This window comes from Rhinolophus ferrumequinum, chromosome 24 (assembly GCF_004115265.2).
Source record: "Rhinolophus ferrumequinum isolate MPI-CBG mRhiFer1 chromosome 24, mRhiFer1_v1.p, whole genome shotgun sequence".
Taxonomy (NCBI): Eukaryota; Metazoa; Chordata; class Mammalia; order Chiroptera; family Rhinolophidae; genus Rhinolophus; species Rhinolophus ferrumequinum.
Genome location: NC_046307.1, coordinates 4477793 through 4498307, shown reverse-complemented (window position 1 = coordinate 4498307; position 20515 = coordinate 4477793). Strand labels below are relative to the sequence as shown.

General features: G+C 44.4%; 1 protein-coding gene across 1 annotated transcript; it reads left to right on the top strand.

The window, feature by feature from the left end:
* The first annotated feature begins 4 nt into the window (after positions 1-4).
* Positions 5-18733, top strand: ZNF354A (zinc finger protein 354A). The gene is made up of 5 exons (XM_033096440.1): positions 5-203; positions 1185-1270; positions 3738-3864; positions 4582-4677; positions 16575-18733. The coding sequence occupies exons 2-5, from the start codon at positions 1238-1240 to the stop codon at positions 18137-18139; spliced, it is 1821 nt and encodes a 606-aa protein (XP_032952331.1). The 5' UTR covers positions 5-203; positions 1185-1237; the 3' UTR covers positions 18140-18733.
* The last annotated feature ends 1782 nt before the right edge of the window (positions 18734-20515 follow it).

Here is a 20515-nt window from a genome sequence, read left to right as displayed (position 1 = left end):
CTCTAACCCGCCCCCTGCCCTGCCCCTCCCGGGCCTGCGTGGGGCGCGGGGCTTTTGCCGCCGGAGTGAGCGGCTTTTGGGCCTGAGCGCGGGGGGAGTTCAGACTCGAGGCTGCTGCCCCGCAGGGGCAGTTCTGGAGCCTCTCGCCTGAGGAGCGCGGCCGGCGGAGGCACGGCCCCCGGAGCCCCCGCGGCCTGGGCGAGGTGAGCGGCGGAGGGTCGGCGGGGTGCGGCAAGGAGGGCTGGGGCTTCGAGAAGATGCGGGGCACAGGCCCGAGGGGCGCGAGCCGGGCCTTTGTGGGCGCGGGTGGGCTAAGGGCGGCACCCGGGCTCTGTCCACTGCCTCCCACGATCCGCCCTGCAGACGGCGGCCGAACGCGGCAGGTGGGGCATTTAGTCTCCACTGGCCCCGGGCCCAGCTGCCCTCCTTCCCGACCGTTCCTGCGCGCTGCCTGCCCTGCGCCTGCCGGCGTTTGAATTTGCTACCGGCTGTCAGTGAACGTGAGGAAATGTATTTCCTCCCCACACGGTCGCCACAGCCCTCGGGGGGGCAGGCGTAACGATCTGTTTTCCGCGAGAAGTGAGTTGCTGGTCGTTTCCCCCGATGGCAGCGCCAACACTGGAACCCAGGTCTGGTTTATGAGCCCGTTCGTCAGACAGCAACGCACTCCCCGCCATAGGAAAGCGGTGGTTTACCCTTTCCGAAGCAGTTTTCTCCAACTATCTGGGTTGATTCCTGGACAGGAGAGGGAGGAACGGGTGGGAAAATCTGGTGGAGAAATGTCGCACGCATGCAGTGATGGACGCTCGGGAGCGCGCCCTCACCTGCTGTGTGAGCCAGTTGCTCGCACTCTGCGCTCAGTCTCCTGATCTGTAAAATGGGGGTGCTGACAGTGCCAGCAGTGCTGTGGGACCGAACGATGTGGGCGGTGTCTGGCTCAGTGAGTCGCCGCGTCTGCTGCTGCTGGAGTCCCAGGTCCTCCTGCTCTGAGCCAGGGCAAGGGCTGGGGCCTGGACGGATGGCCCAGCCCTTCTCTCTGGTCTCGTCTGCTCCTAACTCCTCCCGACCGCCCTCTCTGAGGGCACGTGGCGTCATTCTCAGGGGGTGTAAGGATTTGAGAGCTGGTGATTCCGAGGGTGGAGAGGAGAAGGGGCTTCTCCCTCCCGGCTCCTTTTTTCTTTCAGATCTGCCTTCTGGAGACTGTGCCCATCCTGGGGGAAGAGCCCAAAAAGAGGATATGGCTACTGAACAGGCGGAAGCAAGGTCTCAGGTAAGTTCGTTGCATCTCAGGTCTTAGGGACAGGTGGTGTGTTTGTTTGTTTTCCCTCAAACTGCAGTTCTCTCCCCAATACGGTTTTCTCCAGGATTTGGAGCCCAAGTCCTTTTCCCTTTGAAGAGCCCGTCCGCCTGGTGGTTGGTGGACTCTGTAGTGAAGGCTTGCCTCCCCTGCCCCATCCATGGCTAGTGTTTCCCTTTTCTTTTCCTAACAGACACTCTTTTATTCATTTAACTCAGTTCACTGTGTGATTACTAATTTGACAGGTAAGATGCCGAGTCTTATATCACCCGCGGACAAAAGAAACTAACATCACACTTGGCAGAGTTCCTTTCTGGCCCTGCCTCCTTGGCTCACCCATATCTCCCTCCCGACCCTTGGCAAGAATGCTTTTCGTTTTCTTTTCACCTCCTGATACCGTCTCCAGGCTTCTCCAACCTATAGGTTTTAGTTTTTTCTCCCTTTTAACTTTGTGGATCATGTGCCTTAATTATACCACTCTCTTGAAAACTGATCTTCACCTGCCATTTGTGTGTAGGAATGAGGAAGGGACCCCCGTCTGGTGAGCCAGTGTGTGAACAAAGGTAGCCAGCCATGTTGGAAGGGACACACAGTTGGAGAGGTCTCTAGACTCTGAGAACAGAGAGAAGACCCCTCAGGAAACGGCAGGGAGTGTTTCGTGGGCTATTGATCCTGGAGAGGCAGTGTATACAGTGGTTAGGAAGTGGGGCTTTTGAGCCAGATGGCCAGGTTTGAACCCATGTTCTCCATTGACATTTAGGGGCCTTGGGCAAATAGCTCAGTTTCCTCATCTGTAAAATAGGAATAACAACAGTACCTACCTCATAGGTTAGGTGACAGGACCACATGAGTTAGTGCATGGAAAGTGTTTAGATCAGGGCTGGGCACAATATGTGGTTGTTGAGGTAGCTGAACGATATTTTTATAGTAATAACACTATTAAGGTTGATAGATAGAAACTGCTATACAGTGTTCCTAGGACCCAGAAAATACTTGCCTCATCTTCATCTAAGCACAACAAGTAATATTGCTCGGGAATGTCCTGAGAGCTTTACCGTTGTTCTCACTCTCACAACAGCGATTATTGTCCCCATTTTACATGTGAGGAAACTGAGGCTCAAAGAGGTCAAGTAACCTGGATTCAAACCCAGTGTGTGTGGCTTCTAAGTTCGTGGTCATCATCGTCCAGCCGTGGCTCTGGTGATCTTTTCTGAAAGAGAAAGATCTGGTGATCTTTTCCACAGGGCAGACCAGCCACGTGGTACCAGGGGTTGAGGAGTACCAAACTCATGTCATCTTTTGGACACACAGAATGCGCTGGTGTTTGATCTGAGGCTACGGCCAGGCCTCCCGTTGCATATTTGGTTGTTTTTTTCTGAGGCTTTCCCACTCCGTTCCAACAGAGCCAAGTTGCTCTCTTGCCCAGAATCGCTTCCATCCATTGTCAGTGAATCCCGTACTTGCTAACCTCGCCTGCTGCCCATTTGTCGGTACTGCATGGACCTGTGTGTAAAAGTCACGGACAGGACCTTTAAGACCAGAGAGCATGCACCAAGGACTGGGTTAAAAGAAGACTTTAATTACTGTCCCGCCTCTGCCACTAATGAATTATGTGACCTGGGGTCTTGACTGCCCTGGACCTTGTATTGGTCTAAAATGAGGACTGAACGAGGAGATGGCATGCAGTCCTATCCAGCTACACTTTTCTTTCATTGTTCAAATTAGTTCATGTGCTTTTTCTCTACCAGTTGGATTGTAAGTTCTTTGAGAGCAAATATCATTTCTTGTATTCTTCCCCCATATGCAAATAATTTAATGCCATTTCTTATAAAATATTGCATGATCATGGTAAAAGTTTTAGAGTATAAAATATGATGTGTATGTATATGTATACGTGTCCATTTATATATGTATGCGTATGTGTGTGTGTGTATACATTTGTATTTGTGTGTACATCTTTTTATATATATACAGAAAAAGTAGTATCCTCCTTAACCCCACCAGCTGGAGCTAGCCACTGTCAATCCTTTGTTACTCATTTCTCAGCATCAATTACTATGTACGTGTATAATTTTTTTTTCAAAAATGGGAACAAACTACACACTGATACCGAACCTGCTTTCTGTTTTTAACACTATCATGGATGTCTTTTTAAGTCAACAAATATTATCATATTGTCATCAAAAGATTATTCTAATTAACACTCCCACTAATGGCCTCCACACATGTCTTAAAGTGGTTAACTCGGGGCCTGGTTCATACCTCATGCTGCTCAGTATATATTTTCACTGGTTGATTGTTCATTGAACAAATGACCGGGAACCTTCAGAACCCAGGACAATACCAGAAGCATATCACGGTAGCCTGTCTCTCTCACCACTCCCACTGCCTTCACTCTGATGGGTGACGCTGCATGAGCTGGGATGGCTTGTCTTTACAGGTGTCAGTGACGTTTGAGGATGTGGCTGTGCTCTTTACGCGGGATGAGTGGAGAAAGCTGCGTCCTTTTCAGAGAAACTTGTACCAGGATGTGATGCTGGAGACCTACAGTAACCTGGTCTCATTGGGTAAGGACATCTTCGCTGTAGGTACAGAATTCAGAAATGGGCGTAACTCTGCACCACTTCCCCGGGGGGCATCAGAAACTTAGCTGAGTTTTGTCTTAGGATTGTGCAAATCGGATCTCCGTAAATAAACATCAAAACCGTTTCCCCCTCTAGGTGTGGACTTGCCCCACTTGTGGGGCGGTCTTCACAGTCGCACTTTAGAAACCCCCTCGTGGTTCAGGCATCATTTCCCACCGTGACTGTTCTGTGGTTTGTTCGCTCACCTCGCAGTAGAGCGCGTCTCTGCCCTCTTCATGGACCCACCACTTGCCAGTTCTCTTTCCAGCCAGATGGACACTGTACAATCCATCACTGAAAGGGAGTGAGAGAGTGTTTTCTCATTTTAAACAAGCTACTTGGTACATAATCCTTTTCATAGGTACCTGTTTACAGATTTTAATTCAGTCTGTACATGTAGCATGTTTTGTCTTCTGTAGAAAGCTCTATTAATCAAGCTGCATGTTTATCGTATTTCTGTAACGTGCAACTAATTATTACATAGTCATGTCCTACACATTGTTTCCTTTTCCTTAACACCTCTCACATCGTGGGGGCATGACTTGCAAACCCCACAGGGGCTTTTCGTACCATCCCCTGAGTTTCCCACTCAGGTCTGGGACATCTCTTTGTGTCCAAACAAAACCAAATCTTGTTTTTCTTTTTTTTTTCTGTGAGCAGGACTCCCATTTTCCAAACCCAAAGTGATCTCCCTGTTGCAGCAAGGAGAAGCGCCCTGGAAGTTGGAGGAAGGCAGTCCGGGAGGCTCCTGGCCAGGTAAGTGGACACTGAGGGCCGAGAGCCGCTGCCAGCAAGGGTCTGCTTAGTAAGTAGACGGGCAGCTTGGAGAGGTTGGTCAGGAAAGTTCTGCCCGGGTTCTCGGTCCGCAGGAAGTGGTGGAGAAGGGGGTGCTAAGGCCCCCCGACACGAGCTCCTCTTTTTCTCTGGTAGTCACTTCACAGATGAATCTCTCAGGATCTCTCTTCTTGTTTTGTTTCAGAGGAGCGCTACGTTCTCACATATTCATTCAGCAAACATGACGTATTTCAGGAATTGCAAATATGCATTCTGACTGAGGCTCAGGGTATGTACATGGGGAAAGAAGGAAACAAGAAAGGAAAGGCTTGTAGAAAAGTAGGTGGGGGCCACATTTAAAGTGCTTTGGGGCAGTTCTTAGAGATGTGAACTGTCCAGTGGTGACTGCAAATAGTTAAAGGATTCTAAGCGGAAGAATTATATGGTCCTTGATATTTTAGAACAGTTGGTCTGAATCAGAAACAGTTTAAATGCCTCTCCGTAAAGGCACAGCTGAAGAAGCTGTGGCCTGCCCCTACTCGGGCACATGGCACCGCGGTCAGAGCATTGACGAGCCCAGGCTCTCTCCGAGGCTCGTTAAGGAGTAAAGCAAGTTCTGGAGCATTATTACAATGTGTCTCCGTCTATGTTTAAAGAAATCACGTGCGTGTCTGTCTACGGGTATAATGCACATGTGAGTGCAGAGAGAAAGGTTAGGGACACAGCTTAGCTGGTACCAGTAGTTACGTTTGGAATGGAATGCAGAATGAGCAGGGTGGGAGGGACTTTATTTACATGTAAGCTTTTACTTTTGCACAAGCAGAATAATTCATGAACTCCTTAGTTGAAGCACAAGAATGGTCACTTTTGAAGCATCGCAGGATAGTTTTAAAGTGAGGCCAAACTCGATGTGGGAAGTTTGTGGAGATCACTGCATAATGTAGGCACAATGTGACTAGGCCTGGAGAAGGCACGTGCAGTGGGGTTCAGGAGCGGGGAGCCTTGTTAAGGGCATAGGGTGAGTTCAGTGGGATGGGTTTCATTTGAGAGGTAAGTGAAATACTCGGGTGGAGATCGCTGGGGACAGCGTGTAAGGTCTGCGGGGTTGGAACGCAGGGGAGGTCAGGGAGCCATCGGTACAAAGGTGGCATTTGAAGCCTTGAGCTGACCAGGTGAGGACTCAGGAAACCTCAGCATTTAGGAAGTGGGTTAAGAAGAATCGGGAGAGAAACAGGAGAGGCAGATGTGGTGGAAGATGGCGACAGAAAAACACAGGTCCGGCCCTGGTGGAGCTCATAGTCAGATGGGGAGGAGACGAGCGGTCATGAACTGTGGAATGACAGGTTCAAAGTGCTGTGAGAACTAGACTGGCAGGGGGGTATCGGCAGAGGCTCCCCTGAGGAAGGGTGAATCGAGAAAGGGGGAGGTACTCCAGACCTGGGAAAGGGCACGTGTGACGTCCAAGGCAGCCAGCCTGTGCGGACAGAGGTGAGGAGAGAGGAGCAGGGATGATCTTGCTGAGCAGGGGGTGGTCTGTGCCAGAGGGGCAGGCACAGCCCCTGAGGAGTGGCCAGGCCACAGGCCACAGGCCCAGGTTTGCATTCTGCAAAGATCAGCCTGCAGCCAGTGTGGAGCCTGTTAGCATGGAAGTGGGAGGACTTGTCCAAGGCTGTTGTCAGGTCCAGACGAGTCGGCGATGGCCTCCCACGAGGACCTGGGACAGGCTGTCTCGATCCCCAAAGCCCCCATGTCCAGGGAGTTTCTTCCCACTGTGAGTTGAGATTTTTTTCATGTGGGAGCCAAACTTGGCTTTCTTTCTGTCTTCGTAACTGTCATTTGGTGGAAACTGGTGGAGGCCACCACACAATCAATGGAGTGCTGGCGTCAGGGAGCCAGTTTTGAGTTAGGGTTGCAGTCCCACGGTCAGTATGAGCTGAGCACGGCTGAAGGATCAGAGGAGGAGACAGAATCCCTTCCCCACACCCCAGAGCCTCCGCTGGTCGAGGGAGTGTCCCTTCCCGAGTGACCGTGTATTAGCTGGATTGACTGGAGTAGCGGGTACGAGTCCACAGCTGTCCAGAGAGACGCTGCAGCCACGCGGCGATAGGGTCTTCAGTTCGCCCGTGTCGGGTTTGGGAAGACTTGAAGGAACAGGGAGTGGGTGTCTGAAGGAAGTCAGGCCATCAGAGCGGGCAGAATGTGTGCTGCTCTGGATGGGACGAGCCTCCTCTCTTCCCTCCGAGATGAAAGTCAGACGGGGTGTCCTGGGAGTCGGACGTGTGGTTCTGCCTGTCCTGCACCCGGTGAGTCTCCAGCTGCCTGGACTAAAGCGGCCTCAGAACAGCTCCCTTCCTGGGAGCCCGGGTGAAGGACCCGGGTGTTCTGGGAAGCACCTCTGAGCGTTTCCTCTAGACCAGAACCAAAGCCTACCCTTCAGACAACCGGTGCCGGACAAGCTTGTGTCCACGGCCTCAAAACGTACTAAAACAATGATTTCCACCTCAAAACAATTCACAGATAGCAAAAGTAAAACCAAAAAGAAAAACAAACTGTCGTCCACGGTGTGTACATTTTAAATGGAGAGATGGGAGGAGAGGCTCAGAGCGTATGCGTCGCGTCAGAACCTCTTGCCTAAGAAATGTGCCCAAAGCCTAGTCACTGAGGTTGTGCTCCTCTGGAAGCGTTGTAATAGGAGGAATGCGATTAAACCAACCTGTCCATCTCATGAGTTTGCTTTACACTCAAGTGTGGACATCTTGAAATCTAAAATTTTAAATCCAGGGATGGCCTAGGTAAACCATCACCTCCAATGAAAGTGTTTCCTTATCTTTTTCTCTTCCTGTGTCATTTAATGCAGGAAGCCTTGTGGGCGGACTGAACCTGTGCAGGGTGGGCAGCTTGAGGGGTCAGGGGGCTGCCTTCCACTCACCCGGATTTGCTGGGGCTGCTGTGCACAGAGAGCGGGGCGTCGTTTCCTAATTTGCACAAAGGTGCCATCTGTCGGGGTTAGCAGTCTGGTGCACGCAGTGGTTTTAACGAGTGAAATCCTTACGTGGGGAAAGGGGGGCCCAATGCTCCACTTTGTGATAATGTGTTTCTTAGTCTTGTTCTTGTCCCCTGCCCTCCCCAACCAAGGTCCTGTGTGGGCTCTGCACCCACCCTCCGGCCACCAAAATCCACTGTCCTTGGAGCTGCCAGAATGATCCAGTTAAAATGTAAATCAGGTTGTGTCACTCCCAGTGCTTCCAGCTCACAGCACAGTCCAGTCCCTGAGAGGCCTTCAGAGTCCGCATGGTCTGGCCCCAACTGCCTCTTCACCGTCACCTCCCTCCGCTCTGCCCTTTACTCGAGGACTCCGGTCACTCTGGCCACCTTACCATTCATCGGGCAGGCCCAGCAGGCTCCTGCCTCAGGGCCTGTTCTTCTGGATGGATGGATGGACTGACGGATGGCCACAAGCCCACGTGACTCGCTTCCTCGTGGTGCTGCCCAGATGGTACTTTCTTGAAGGCACAGCTCGTATAAACACAGCCCTCCGTCCTCCACATTCATCCCCTCACCATGCTTTATTTTCCATAATAGTATATGTTTGTTTATTGTCTGTCTCTTCCTCTGAATCGTGAACTCCCTTATGCTGGGTTGTCTGTGTCATTTGTTCCCATTCCCCCAGTGCTGAAAACAGTGCCTGGTCAGAGCAGGCTTCCAGTTAATGATGCCTGAACGACTTGGCTAGGTCAGTGATGACGGAGACAGAAAGAAGGGAACCAGTTTCGGAGATGTTTGGGAGATAAAAGCAGCAGGACTTGGAAATGGATTAGATATGGAAGATAAAGGAGATGGAGTTGTCAGGATGCTTGCTGGGTTTGTGGCTTGTTCTGGGATGGACAGAGCTAACATTCGCGGAGGTATGATACCGGAAGATCAGATTTGGGGAATGATATAAATTTAGTTTTGGATGATTTGTATTCAGTTGTCTTTCGTTGACCCAGTTATCTAAGTGGAGGTATCAAGTAGCCTCCTAGATTTGGAGTACCGCCCCTCATATTACAGACTGGATATGAAATGTAAATCTGGGAGACCCCAGTCAATATAGAGTACTTGAAATAATGGTTGAGTTTGAGTTACCTTATGGAGCTCAGAGTACAATAAGAGCAAGAAAAAAGCCTCTGACTCAGTTTTGAGGAACTCTGGCATTCCGTGGCCAGGGAGAGAGAAACGGAGCCGTAGGGAAGACACGTGGAGGTGTACGATCGGGGGAAACTCAGGAGAGTGTGGCGCATTGAAGTCAAGGCTCTTAACAGGGTGGTATCAGTCGAAGGGGAGAAGTAGATGTTTCTGAGACGTGTTTCGATGGTAAAATAAACAAGTCTTGGTAACTGATCAGCTGAGTGGGCTGAGGGAGAGGTGTTAAAGATGCCTCTTCAAGTTTTGATTCAGAAGTGGTGTCATTTACAGAGACAAGGGGGTTCTACAGGTTGGAGGGAATAATGAATTCAGTTTTGGGCATGGTGAATTTGAGGTGTCTTTGAGACATCCAAGTTGCTATTTTGGGTATAGAGAGTAGAGAAGCCATGCCTAGGGTGTATGTTTGCAATTGAAGCTGGCCTGTGGAAGTGAGAAGAATTGGGGGCCTAGTACTAAACCCTTAGGAACCCCAAGGACTAAAGATCAGGTGTGGGAATTAAGTGCACAGAGGAGACTGCGGCTGGTGGAAAACGAAAAGAATGTGGAGGAACGTTTGGGGTCACTGTAGCTGAGGAAGGAAGCATCTGGAGGAAAACGAGTGGTCACTATGAGATGCTCCTGAGACGCCCGTTAGGTGAGAACCGAAGAGCATCTTGCCTTCACCACCTGGAGGTCAGAGTTGCTGTAGCGAGGGTAGTGGTGAGGACAGAAGCCAGAATGGAGCCAACGAGGGTGAGTGAGCGGGAGGAAATGACCAGGTGTAGGATACGAGGGAAAATTGGTGTGAAGAAGAGGCAGCAGCAGCAGCTGGACGAGCTCTTCTCTGCATTTACAAATATTTCTCTGTATACTTTGTTTCCTTTGTCCACTCCAGTTATAGTATACAACACATTATTTTCCCCCTTTCCATTGGTATTTACTGAAACTCCTTCCATGCCAGTACAGAGAGAGCTTTTTCACTCGGGGGGAAAGGGGGAAGGAACCTTGGGTAGCCTCTCTCTTTGGCTGGGGGAAGAGGGGATTTGGTTATATGTGGCGTTGGACAGTGTTAGCCCAGCAGGTCCAGTTAGGGCTAGGGTTTTATAAATGGCGTGGCTAATGAGCAATATGGTATTGATTTAAAGCTATATCTTCATCCCATATCCATGTAAAGTCCTGATGTTTTACAGTTAGAGTTAGCTTAATTGTCCATCAACAGAATCTGGTTGAATAAACTGAGGTACATTCACTCTGGAATTCTTGGCAACTGTGAAACGGAGTGAGGAAGACCTTAACTAATTATCTGTCTCTTCCTCTGAATTGTGAACGCCCTTATACTAGGTTGTCTGTGTCATTTGTTCCCTAAAACAGTGCTTGGTCAGAGCAGGCTTCCAGTTAAATTCCACTACGGGGTGATCTCCAGAATATATCAGTAAGTGGGGAAAGGTGCAGAGTAGCGAGAAGAAAGGAGGAGATAGCAACACAGAAAAAGTGTGTATTTGCTTATATTAAAAAAAAAAGGGAAGCAAAAAACAAATAATAAAGGCAGATCAGTAAAAATGATTACCTTATAGGGTGAAGGAAGAAAAAGGATGGAGAGAACAGGGATAGAATCTAGAATGTTTCATACGGTATCTTGTTTTATAATTTTGACTTTTATAGAATTATAAAACAAGATTAAATAAAAATGAAAAAGCATTCCTTAAATATGGACAGCAAAACGAACCAAATGATCCTAATTGTGTTTCAGGTTGGTGACTTAGTCACATAGAAAAGAATTATTTCAAATGTCTTTATATCACACCAGTTTGAATAAGCATCCTTTGTGGTTTATATCTGTGATATTGTGGTTTATAATAAGAAATATGTCTTTGGTCTCCATCCCCACTTCTGGCACTGAGCTCCTGAAACCCTTGGAATGGCCCAGAACTACAACGGTGTCTTCTGTTATGTTAATGAGTGATTTGGACAGGGCTGTCCAGAAGAACCAATCGTGTGACTGCCGGGTTGGAACTTTCAATCCCACCCCGTGATCTGTCAGAAAGGGGAGAGGGGCTGGAAGTTGAATCAATCACCAGTGACCCGTGATTTCATCAATCATGCCTGTGCAATGAAGCCTCCATAACACCCCAAAGGATGGGGTTCTGAGAGCTTCTGGGTTTGTGAACACGTGGAGATTTGGGGAGAAGGGTGCGCTCAGAGCATGGAAGCTGCAGGCCCTTCCCCATTCCCTGCCCTATGCGTGTCTTCCATCTGGCTCTTCCTTAGTTACATCCTTTATAATAAACTGGTGATCTAGTAAGTAACATGTTTCTCTGAATTCTGTGAGCCGCTCTAGCAAATAAATTGAACCCAAGGAGGGGGTTGTGGGAACCTTCAGTGCACAGCTGGTTGATAAGATGAAAACCTGGGCTTTCTACTGGCACCTGAAAGGGGTGGGTCAGTCTTGTAGGACCCAACGCTTTACCTGTGGATCTGTCACTGTCTCCAGGTAGACAGTGTCAGAATTGAGTTGAATTGTAGGACACCCAGCAGGTGTCCAAGAATTACTTGGTGTGGGAATCACTGCCCCCACTACACACACAGGTTGAAATTGGGTGCAGAACTTCTAATACCTAATGGGCAAAAATAACTTCAAACAATAGTGTTGCATGTGGTGGGTATAATAAGAGTATGTGGTTATGTTTACAAATACAGTTCTTATTTTTGAGAATATTTTCTGAAATATTATGGATGAAATGATATAATACCTGAGATTTAGTTTAGCATATTCTAGTGGAAGAGATGTAGGGATTTGTATGAATGTGCTTAGCTCCTGTAATAAAGTACCACCTGCTGTGTGGCTTAAACAACAGAAATTGATTGTCTCAGTTCTGGAAGCTAAAAGTCCAAAGTCAAGGTGTTGGCAGGGCCGTGCTCCTTCTGAGACTCTGGGGGCAATCTTTCCTTGTTGCGTGCCAGCTTCTGGTGGTGGCAGGCAGCTCTTGTTCTTGGCTTGCGGCTGCAGCACTCCAGTCTCTTCTCCTGTTGTCACTTGGTGTTTTCCCTGTGTGTCTGCACGTGTTCTTTGCTCTTTGCATGCCCGTGTGTAACTGTCCCCTTTTTATAAGAACACCAGTCATGTTGGATTAGGACCTACCCTAATGACCTCATTTTAACTTGATTAAATCTGCAAAGACACTATGTCCAAAAAGGGTCACTTTCTGTGTTCTTGGAAGTTAGGACTTCAACATATCCTTTTTGGGTGACAATGCAACCCATCACAAGGTAATAGATAAGACAGTGTTAGTGATTGTTGAAGCTGACTTGCAGATTCATTGTACAGTTCACTCTACTTTTGTGTATGCTAAACCATTTTCCATAATAAAAGCCTAAAAAATTAGAATTACCAGAACAAAATTTCTAAAACACCTTTTTTCTTTTCCAGCCACACAAACATTGTGGAGAGTGTTTACAAATGTGTAGCCCTACCTCCTGTGATGGTGTGCTGTAGAATTCCCAGCAGGTAGCTCCCTCAGGGCTCTAACTGAACAATCTTGTGAGACTACAAACGTGTATGGCATTTTTATAGGAATAATTTTGAATCTGACCAAGTACAGGATAAAGTGGGGAGGGACACTTTAGGAAACAAGTCTGGAAAGCTGGCTTGGGTTCAGAGATTTTGATGCTGCCTTCAGCCCTCACACTACCCCTCCATCTAGCCTATGGCTGATCCTTTGAAATCCCATCTTAGATGTTTCTTCTGAAGTACACTAACCACTGCCTGTATCCCTTCCCTGCTTGCACCCTCCACTATCTAAGGATTTGGATGATATTTTTAGCTCACAGTCACATCCAATTCTACCTGTGTTTTTGTTGTAGAAATTATCATATTGTGATGTGATTGCCTGTTTTTTCTTTGTCTTTAATGTCAAACTGTAAACTCCTTGAAGAAATCATCTGTTTCTTCTCATTCCTGTCTCCAGGATGTCTTTTGGATCACCGGTATGCCCAGGATAGAGCCTGGCACTCTGTAGGTGATTTAAAATATTTGATGAATGAACAAGGAGCAATCCATGCTTTTTGAAATAATAAGAGGAATTTTATGCAAGTAAGAGAGAGAAATCCAGTGGGAAATACTACTGGAAAGGTGAGAAACAGAGGTCACAGAATCAAATGGAGGGTCTTCAGCAATAGTCACTACGTAGCAAGGAGGTCCTGAGTTGGGATGTGTTCATGATGGTTGTTAGAGACCTTAGTGGGGGGTTTAAAAGACGTTGATGACTGACTAGACTTAGAATACAGGGGAGAGAAGGTTCTGAGATGAAACCAAGAATTTATGGCAAAGTAACTGAAAAGACTATAATATGATTCTGACCTGGGAAACAGAAAAAAGGGTTTGTAAAGGAATTCACTGAGTTCAGATTTGGACACGTTGAATTTGAAAAGAAAGATACTCAAATGGAAAGCCTGACAGGCAGTTGGAAGTACCTCCACAGTATCCTGAGAAAAATCAGGTAGTCGTTTGCATAGGAGGTGTGGGAATGGATGAGAGCATCTCGGGAGAGAGGGTTGAACAGAGACTCTCAGAGTGTCATAAAAGCCAAGGGAACGTACACCTAATGACAGGAACAAGTCAGGGTGGTGTCATGAGCAAGAGCATTGTGGCTCCTAAACTTCTGACCTAAGTCTTAGCCTTGTTCATGAAGTAGCTCCAGCCCAGGCTTATTCTGGAGCAAAAAGTTAAAGTACACTTAAGGAGACAGAGCTGCAGGCCCGTAGAAACTAAGCAGATCATAAGGAACAATTAGGATGTCCACAGCCTAGGACTCGTCTGCTTCAGTGGGAAACACAATTCAGGACCAAGGCATTGGCACTTGAAAGTAGAGTTGAGATGAGTTTCCCAGTATTGGTGTGGACCTCTGTAGCTATAATCACTTCCATTAAAAAATAATAACTCCCCATGTCCTATTTTTCTATTCTCCTTTAAACAAAACTTTGCAAAAAGAGTTTCTATACTTGATGTTCCTATTTTCTTACCTCCCATTGTGTCTTCTGTATATTCCAGTGGGGCTTTCTTCCTTACTATTCCACAAAAAGCACAGTTATTGAATCCCAGACAGTCTCCATCTCAGCACAATTAGGGTTAAGTTTTTAGTTCTCAGATTATTGCCAAAGTTGATCACTCGCGCCTCCCTGAAGTACTTTTTCCCTTTGTCGTCTAGAAGACCATACTCTTCCGATTTTCTTCCTTTTCTTGACTTCTAATGTTGTAGTGCCTGAGTGACTTCTTTTAGTTTTTCTTTCTTTTTTTTTTTTTTTTGGTGGGGGGAGAAGGGGAACGGAAGGGGAACAGGACTTTATTGGGGAACAGTGTGTACTTCCAGGATTTTTTCCAAGTCAAGTTGTTGTCCTTTCAGTCGTAGTTGTGGAGGGCACAGTTCGACTCCAGGTCCAGTTGCCGTTGTTAATTGCAAGGGGCACAGCCCACCATCCCTTGTGGGAGTCGAACTGGCAACCTTGTGGTTGAGAGCCCACTGGCCCATGTGGGAATCGAACCGGCAGCCTTCAGCATAGGAGCACAGAGCTCCAACCGCCTGAGCCACTGGGCCGGACCCTCTTTTAGTTCTTCAGCTTTAAATAAAACTTAGCTACAGAAGACTCCCAAATAACTGTAGTTTGCACCTTTTCCCAGATTTCCAAAATAATATCTACAACTGACTGTTTCAGTATCTTCCTTCAGTATCTAGCAGGCATCTGAGCCATAACAAATGTGTCAGAAACAGACTACCCCTCACACTCACCCTTTTCCTCATCTTCCCCTTCTCAGTAACATTCCAGCATTCATCATTTTCAGGCTAGAAACCTAGGAGTGACTAGGTTTTTTTATTCCTTCTCAGCACCCCACTTAGGTAACTGCGCCCAAATACTCAGGGCTCTAGTAAAGGTGTTGGTCACAAAACTGCAGTCTTTACATACAGGCCTAAGGCAGGGTCTCTAACTTGACTTTATTACAAGCTAGAATCCAAATTGCAGACTCTTACTGTCTTCTTCCCAGCACATATACTAAACCTAGAACCAGTGACTCATAGCCACAGGGGAAAGTACCCCATTTTTTGTGAACGCCTTCTATACTTTTACCCAAATAAATATGCTGAAATTTGATCATTTAATGTATCAAGACTTAGATGGAGAAGGAGCTGGGAAGATGTTGGACAGAAAGTAAAAAACTCCTCCTTTCCCTTACAATAAATAGTAAAGAGTTGGGTGCATATAAAATTAGTTGAGGAAGGTGTATGTAGAGTAAAAAAAAAGAAAATCCCAAACCCTAGGGAATACCAGCTTTTAAATTGGGAACAAAAAAGTTATCCATGCAGGAAAATGAGAAGTGAACACTGGTAGGAAAAAAGAGAAAAGCAGAATACCTTGTGTTCACCAAGCAGAGGGAAAATGTACACAGGTGAAACAGTGAATGTCTGATAGGAATCTCAGATACAGTGAGATGCAAAGGAGCCCTTTAAATGGTTACCTCTTGCCAGGAGAAAATGCTAAACTATGTGTACAACCCTTCCCCTGGCAAAATTTAATATTTAATGAATTGTGTTCTTACCCACTTTTACTATTTATTGAATTCAGTTCTGTTCTTTACCATTTTATCATGTTATTACTTTTTACCTTTTTATATTTATGCCTATCTTATTGTTGATTTTTGACTCTTTTCTACGTTGCTTGCATAGCCTCTCATGCTTGATGAATGAGTAAGGCTGCCTTCCTAGCTTGTGACCTTTGGTTTCATGCCTACCTGTGATCCCTCTGAGATTAATTCAATAATGTCTTCCTGTTTCAACTGACCCTGAAACTCTCCCATCATCCACATAATGTACTGTTCTGTAAAGCAACTTCTCCCACAGGTATTTGAATCATATGTGTGTGTGTGTAATTAATATATAAGTAATGGAGAATATATGACATTGTTTAAATTAGGAATATGTAAGTAATTAAGAAAGGTCAACAAAACATTTCATATATAATTTGGATGCCATCAGTAATATCTATAGGTTAATAGGGCGTGCTAATCTGCTTGCAAAGAACACTTACGGGAGAAAAGGAAAGTGAAATATGTAATATATTATATATATATTATATATGTTATATATATATATATAACATATATATATATATATATTATATATATATATATATATAAAAAACTTTTTAACACTGGTATGTGCTGTAATAAGGAGAATGGACTATGGAAGATCAGAGTCAAGAAAGAAGCCAGAAAGAGTTCATTTTTGAACTAAATCTGAAGGATATGAAGGAATTTGGCATGAGGGAAAAGGAGGAAGACTTTCCAGATTAGGAATGATTACATAAAGAAGATAAATGTCATGAAGAAAATTTAAGAGTCTATCATGGGCTTTGGACTCTGATCCCAGACTACCTTTCCCAATTCATGCTCCCCTTTTCTCCATTCTCTATTCGTCAGTTCTCCTAGTCACTCTTATTTACACTTACCCTCTTTAAATAGGTTTGCTTTATTTTTCTTACCCTAGTATTTCAGCTCCTATCAATTATTTTTCTATACTGCTTAAATCTCCTAAATTTTTCCTCTTACTATTTTTGAGACAGACACCAAGACCTTATTTAAATATCACCAGTATTTATTTATTTTATACATTTTGTCTCAGCCAAATACTATATCACATGAAACATCTTCATTTTCCCCCCTCCAGGATGGAAGAGCAGTCATAAAACCACAAAGTCAACTCAAACACAAGATTCTTCATTTCAGGAGCTGATAGGGAAAAGATCGAAAAGGAATGGACCCTGGGACTTCAAATCAGAAAAACCCTGCATATCTGAAGACAGATTAGAGAAAAAGCAGGAGAAAAAGGAAAGTGTTCAGATTGTGTCAGTCCCCCACAAAAAAATCCTTACTATGGAAAGAAAACATAAAAATACTGAATTTGGCCAAAACTTCAGGCCAAACTCAGTCCTCATTAGGCAACAAATGGTTCCCAGAGAAAAAACACCACCAAAATGTGAAATACAAGGAAACAGCTTCAAACAGAATTTAAATGTACTTAATCAACCAAAAATCAACACAGCAGAGAAACGCTACAAATGTAGTCTGTGTGAGAAAACCTTTATTAACACGTCATCCCTTCGTAAACACGAGAAAAACCATAGTGGAGAGAAATTATTTAAATGTAAAGACTGTTCAAAAGCCTTTAACCAAAGTTCAGCTCTTATTCAACATCAAATAACCCATACTGGAGAGAAACCCTATGTATGTAAAGAATGCGGGAAAGCCTTTACTCTTAGTACATCCCTTTATAAACATCTAAGAACACATACTGTGGAGAAATCCTATAGATGTAAAGAATGTGGTAAATCTTTCAGTCGAAGGTCAGGCCTTTTTATACATCAAAAAATCCATGCTAGAGAAAACCCCTATAAATATAATCCAGGCAGGAAGGCGTCTAGTTGCAACACATCCCTCCCTGGATGTCAGAGAACTCATTCCAGAAAGAAATCCTATTTATGTAATGAATGTGGCAACACTTTTAAGTCTAGTTCATCCCTTCGTTATCATCAGAGAATTCACACAGGAGAGAAACCTTTTAAATGTAGTGAATGTGGGAGAGCCTTCAGTCAGAGTGCCTCTCTTATTCAACATGAAAGAATTCACACTGGAGAAAAGCCCTATAGATGTAATGAATGTGGAAAAGGCTTCACTTCTATTTCACGCCTTAATAGACACCGAATAATTCATACTGGTGAGAAGTTTTATAATTGTAATGAATGTGGTAAAGCCTTAAGTTCCCACTCGACACTTATTATTCATGAGAGAATTCATACTGGAGAGAAACCATGTAAATGTAAAGTGTGTGGGAAAGCCTTCAGACAAAGTTCAGCTCTCATTCAACATCAGAGAATGCATACAGGAGAAAGACCCTATAAATGTAATGAATGTGGGAAAACATTCAGGTGTAACTCATCCCTTAGTAATCATCAGAGAATTCATACTGGAGAGAAACCATATCGATGTGAGGAATGTGGGATATCTTTTGGCCAAAGTTCGGCTCTTATTCAACATCGGAGGATTCATACTGGAGAGAAACCCTTTAAATGTAATACATGTGGGAAAACTTTTAGACAAAGTTCATCACGTATTGCCCATCAGAGAATTCATACTGGAGAGAAACCTTATGAATGTAATACTTGTGGGAAACTTTTCAATCACAGGTCATCTCTTACTAATCATTATAAAATTCATATTGAAGAGAACCCCTAGAAAGTAGATTCGCATGTGTGAAAGCCTTAAACCAAAGCTCATCAGAATACATGAGAATGATATAAATGTAATAAATGTAATGGATACAAAAAAAGCCTTTCTATAATTTAGTCATCAGATGTTAAATTCCAAGATAAATCTTGACTATAATAGAGAATGAGGAAAATGGAAAATGTTCATGTCTGTCATAAACTTTAAAATAACCTGAAATGAAGAATTTACAACTGGAGACTGACTTTGGGCATTTGTAAAAATAAAAGAATTGTTTTATCTCTACAGCAGTGTATACTATATATCGTGATTGTCATAAACATCTGGGCCAGTGGTGTGTGCACTGCATTCCTCATATAAAAGAAAAAAAACTATAAACTGGTAATACTTTTTAAAATAACTAACATTAGCATATAAAAGATGTGATCAAAGAAATGACACATTTTTGGAGAAAAGGACCAAATAAAAGATAAAAGTGAATTGTAAACTACCTCTCAGCTTCTGGGGTGTGTCCTTTTCCTGACCTGATGTCAAACTTTGTGCATGGGTTTTATTTTAAAATAGAAATAAAAGTCTGTTCTTCCTTTGTTCAACTAATTGCTGTTGAGAATTTTCTACCCAATTTCTAATTATGTTGTCAGAAATTTCTTTTTGCTCTGAATTTATGAAAGTATATGCGAGCTATATATGTGAGCTTTCACCTTAGGCATATTAAATAAGTCATCATTCAAGTTTAAAGCTATTAAATATATATATTTAAATTCAATTCACAACAGAAGTTTATGAATCTTAAAAGAAGTTTAATGAATCTTAACATGTGCCAAAATACTGAAAGTACATCAATCATTTCATGACAAAAACTCTGTTTTTCTTATTTAGTTTTCTCTCGTGTCAAACACTTTCAGGAAGACAGAAAGAGTAATTATAAACAACTCAGTATTGTTTTAATTCCAACTTTGGGGTAGGTTCTATACTGCACACTGGTGGCAGTTTTAGGAAGAAAGGCTTTCAAGGAGCCATGAATTGGGGAAAAAGATGGAGTTGAGAGACTAGCAGATGAATAAGCAAATTATATCACAGTGTGTAAATATGGTTGGTTTACCAGGCAAATGGATAATTTATGGTAATATGTTGCAAGAAGGTTGTAGAGATTTGCACAGGATGAGGAAAGAAGAGATTGAACGTAACCAAGGAAACTTGGAGACATCAAAGAATGCTTTCCAGAGGCCATGATACCTGAGCCAGGTTTCAAAAGAATAGGAAGTCTCCAGAGGGTGAGATAGCTAACCAAATAAGAGGAGACTGCATGTGTGAAGGTATAGGTGGGTAATATGGCACCTTTGTGGAAACGTAGAGAACTGATGTGCAGAGAATGACAGATGCTAAACGGTTCAGCAGAAGTCAGATAACAAAAGGCCTATTTGCCATGCTAAAAAATGTGGATTTTATTCTGAAACTGACGGAATCAATTGAAGATTTTAAGCAACGAAAATTGTTCTGGCAATAATGTGTAGAGGATGAATTTAGAGGGTTGAGGACAGCTATGCAGACCAATGCCTAGAAATCTGTGCTGTTGTGTGTAATTCAAGTGATGGATGAATGAGATTCCTAAAGCAGGGACAATGGATCTCGGAGAATTGGAGACATAGTGTATTAGAATAAATAAAACATGGTGTTCACAAGCAAATAGATGAGTGAGAAGGCTAAGCTGACTCACAGCATTGCCAGGCATCCTATTTGTACAGGACATATCCCATATTTAATGATTTTTGTCCTGCATTGTATTGACTTTGTCAGGCTGTCCTTAATGTAGTCAGTTGTGTTTTTTTTTCCCCAGTAACAAAAATGCAGCAATTAGAGCTATTTTTTTTTTTTTGCTTCAGTAATTAGCACTTAAAATACTTAAATGGCAACTCTACTTGAAAATCCTAACTTCACAAATAAAGATCTGAGCAATCTTTTATAGTCTCCCATGTTTTGGGGCTGAGGGAAGACCAAAAATGGGGACAGTGAATTGAAAGTCTCATTTTCCATATTAGAGAGAGGAAAAGACTTTTGCCAAATTCTGAAGTTGTAAACAAATAATCACCATTAGAGACGACTTTGGATCAATACACATGCTCTGAAAATCGGCAACAGCGGCCAGGCTTCTGACAGCGAGTTAATGACAGACTCCAGCTTCTGAAAGTCAGCCCGTCAGTGACTGTCCCACACCTGTAGACAACAGTCAGCAAATCCTTCACTCCAGTGACCATACTTCTGGGAGTACACCAGTCAGTAACAGCCTTATCCCAGGGATCACACTAACGCAGTTGAAAGTCTGTCAGTCCATAAACACTCCTGCCTCTGAAAATACACCAGTCCCAGGTCCTGATTTGTTGCAGT

Coding starts and splice junctions, on each gene's coding strand:
- ZNF354A (XM_033096440.1), top strand. CDS start 1,238: ATGGCTACTGAACAGGCGGAAGCAAGGTCTCAG. Junction 3,865..4,581: donor CAGTAACCTGGTCTCATTGG/GTAAGGACATCT, acceptor TTCTGTGAGCAG/GACTCCCATTTTCCAAACCC. Junction 4,678..16,574: donor TCCGGGAGGCTCCTGGCCAG/GTAAGTGGACAC, acceptor TCCCCCCTCCAG/GATGGAAGAGCAGTCATAAA.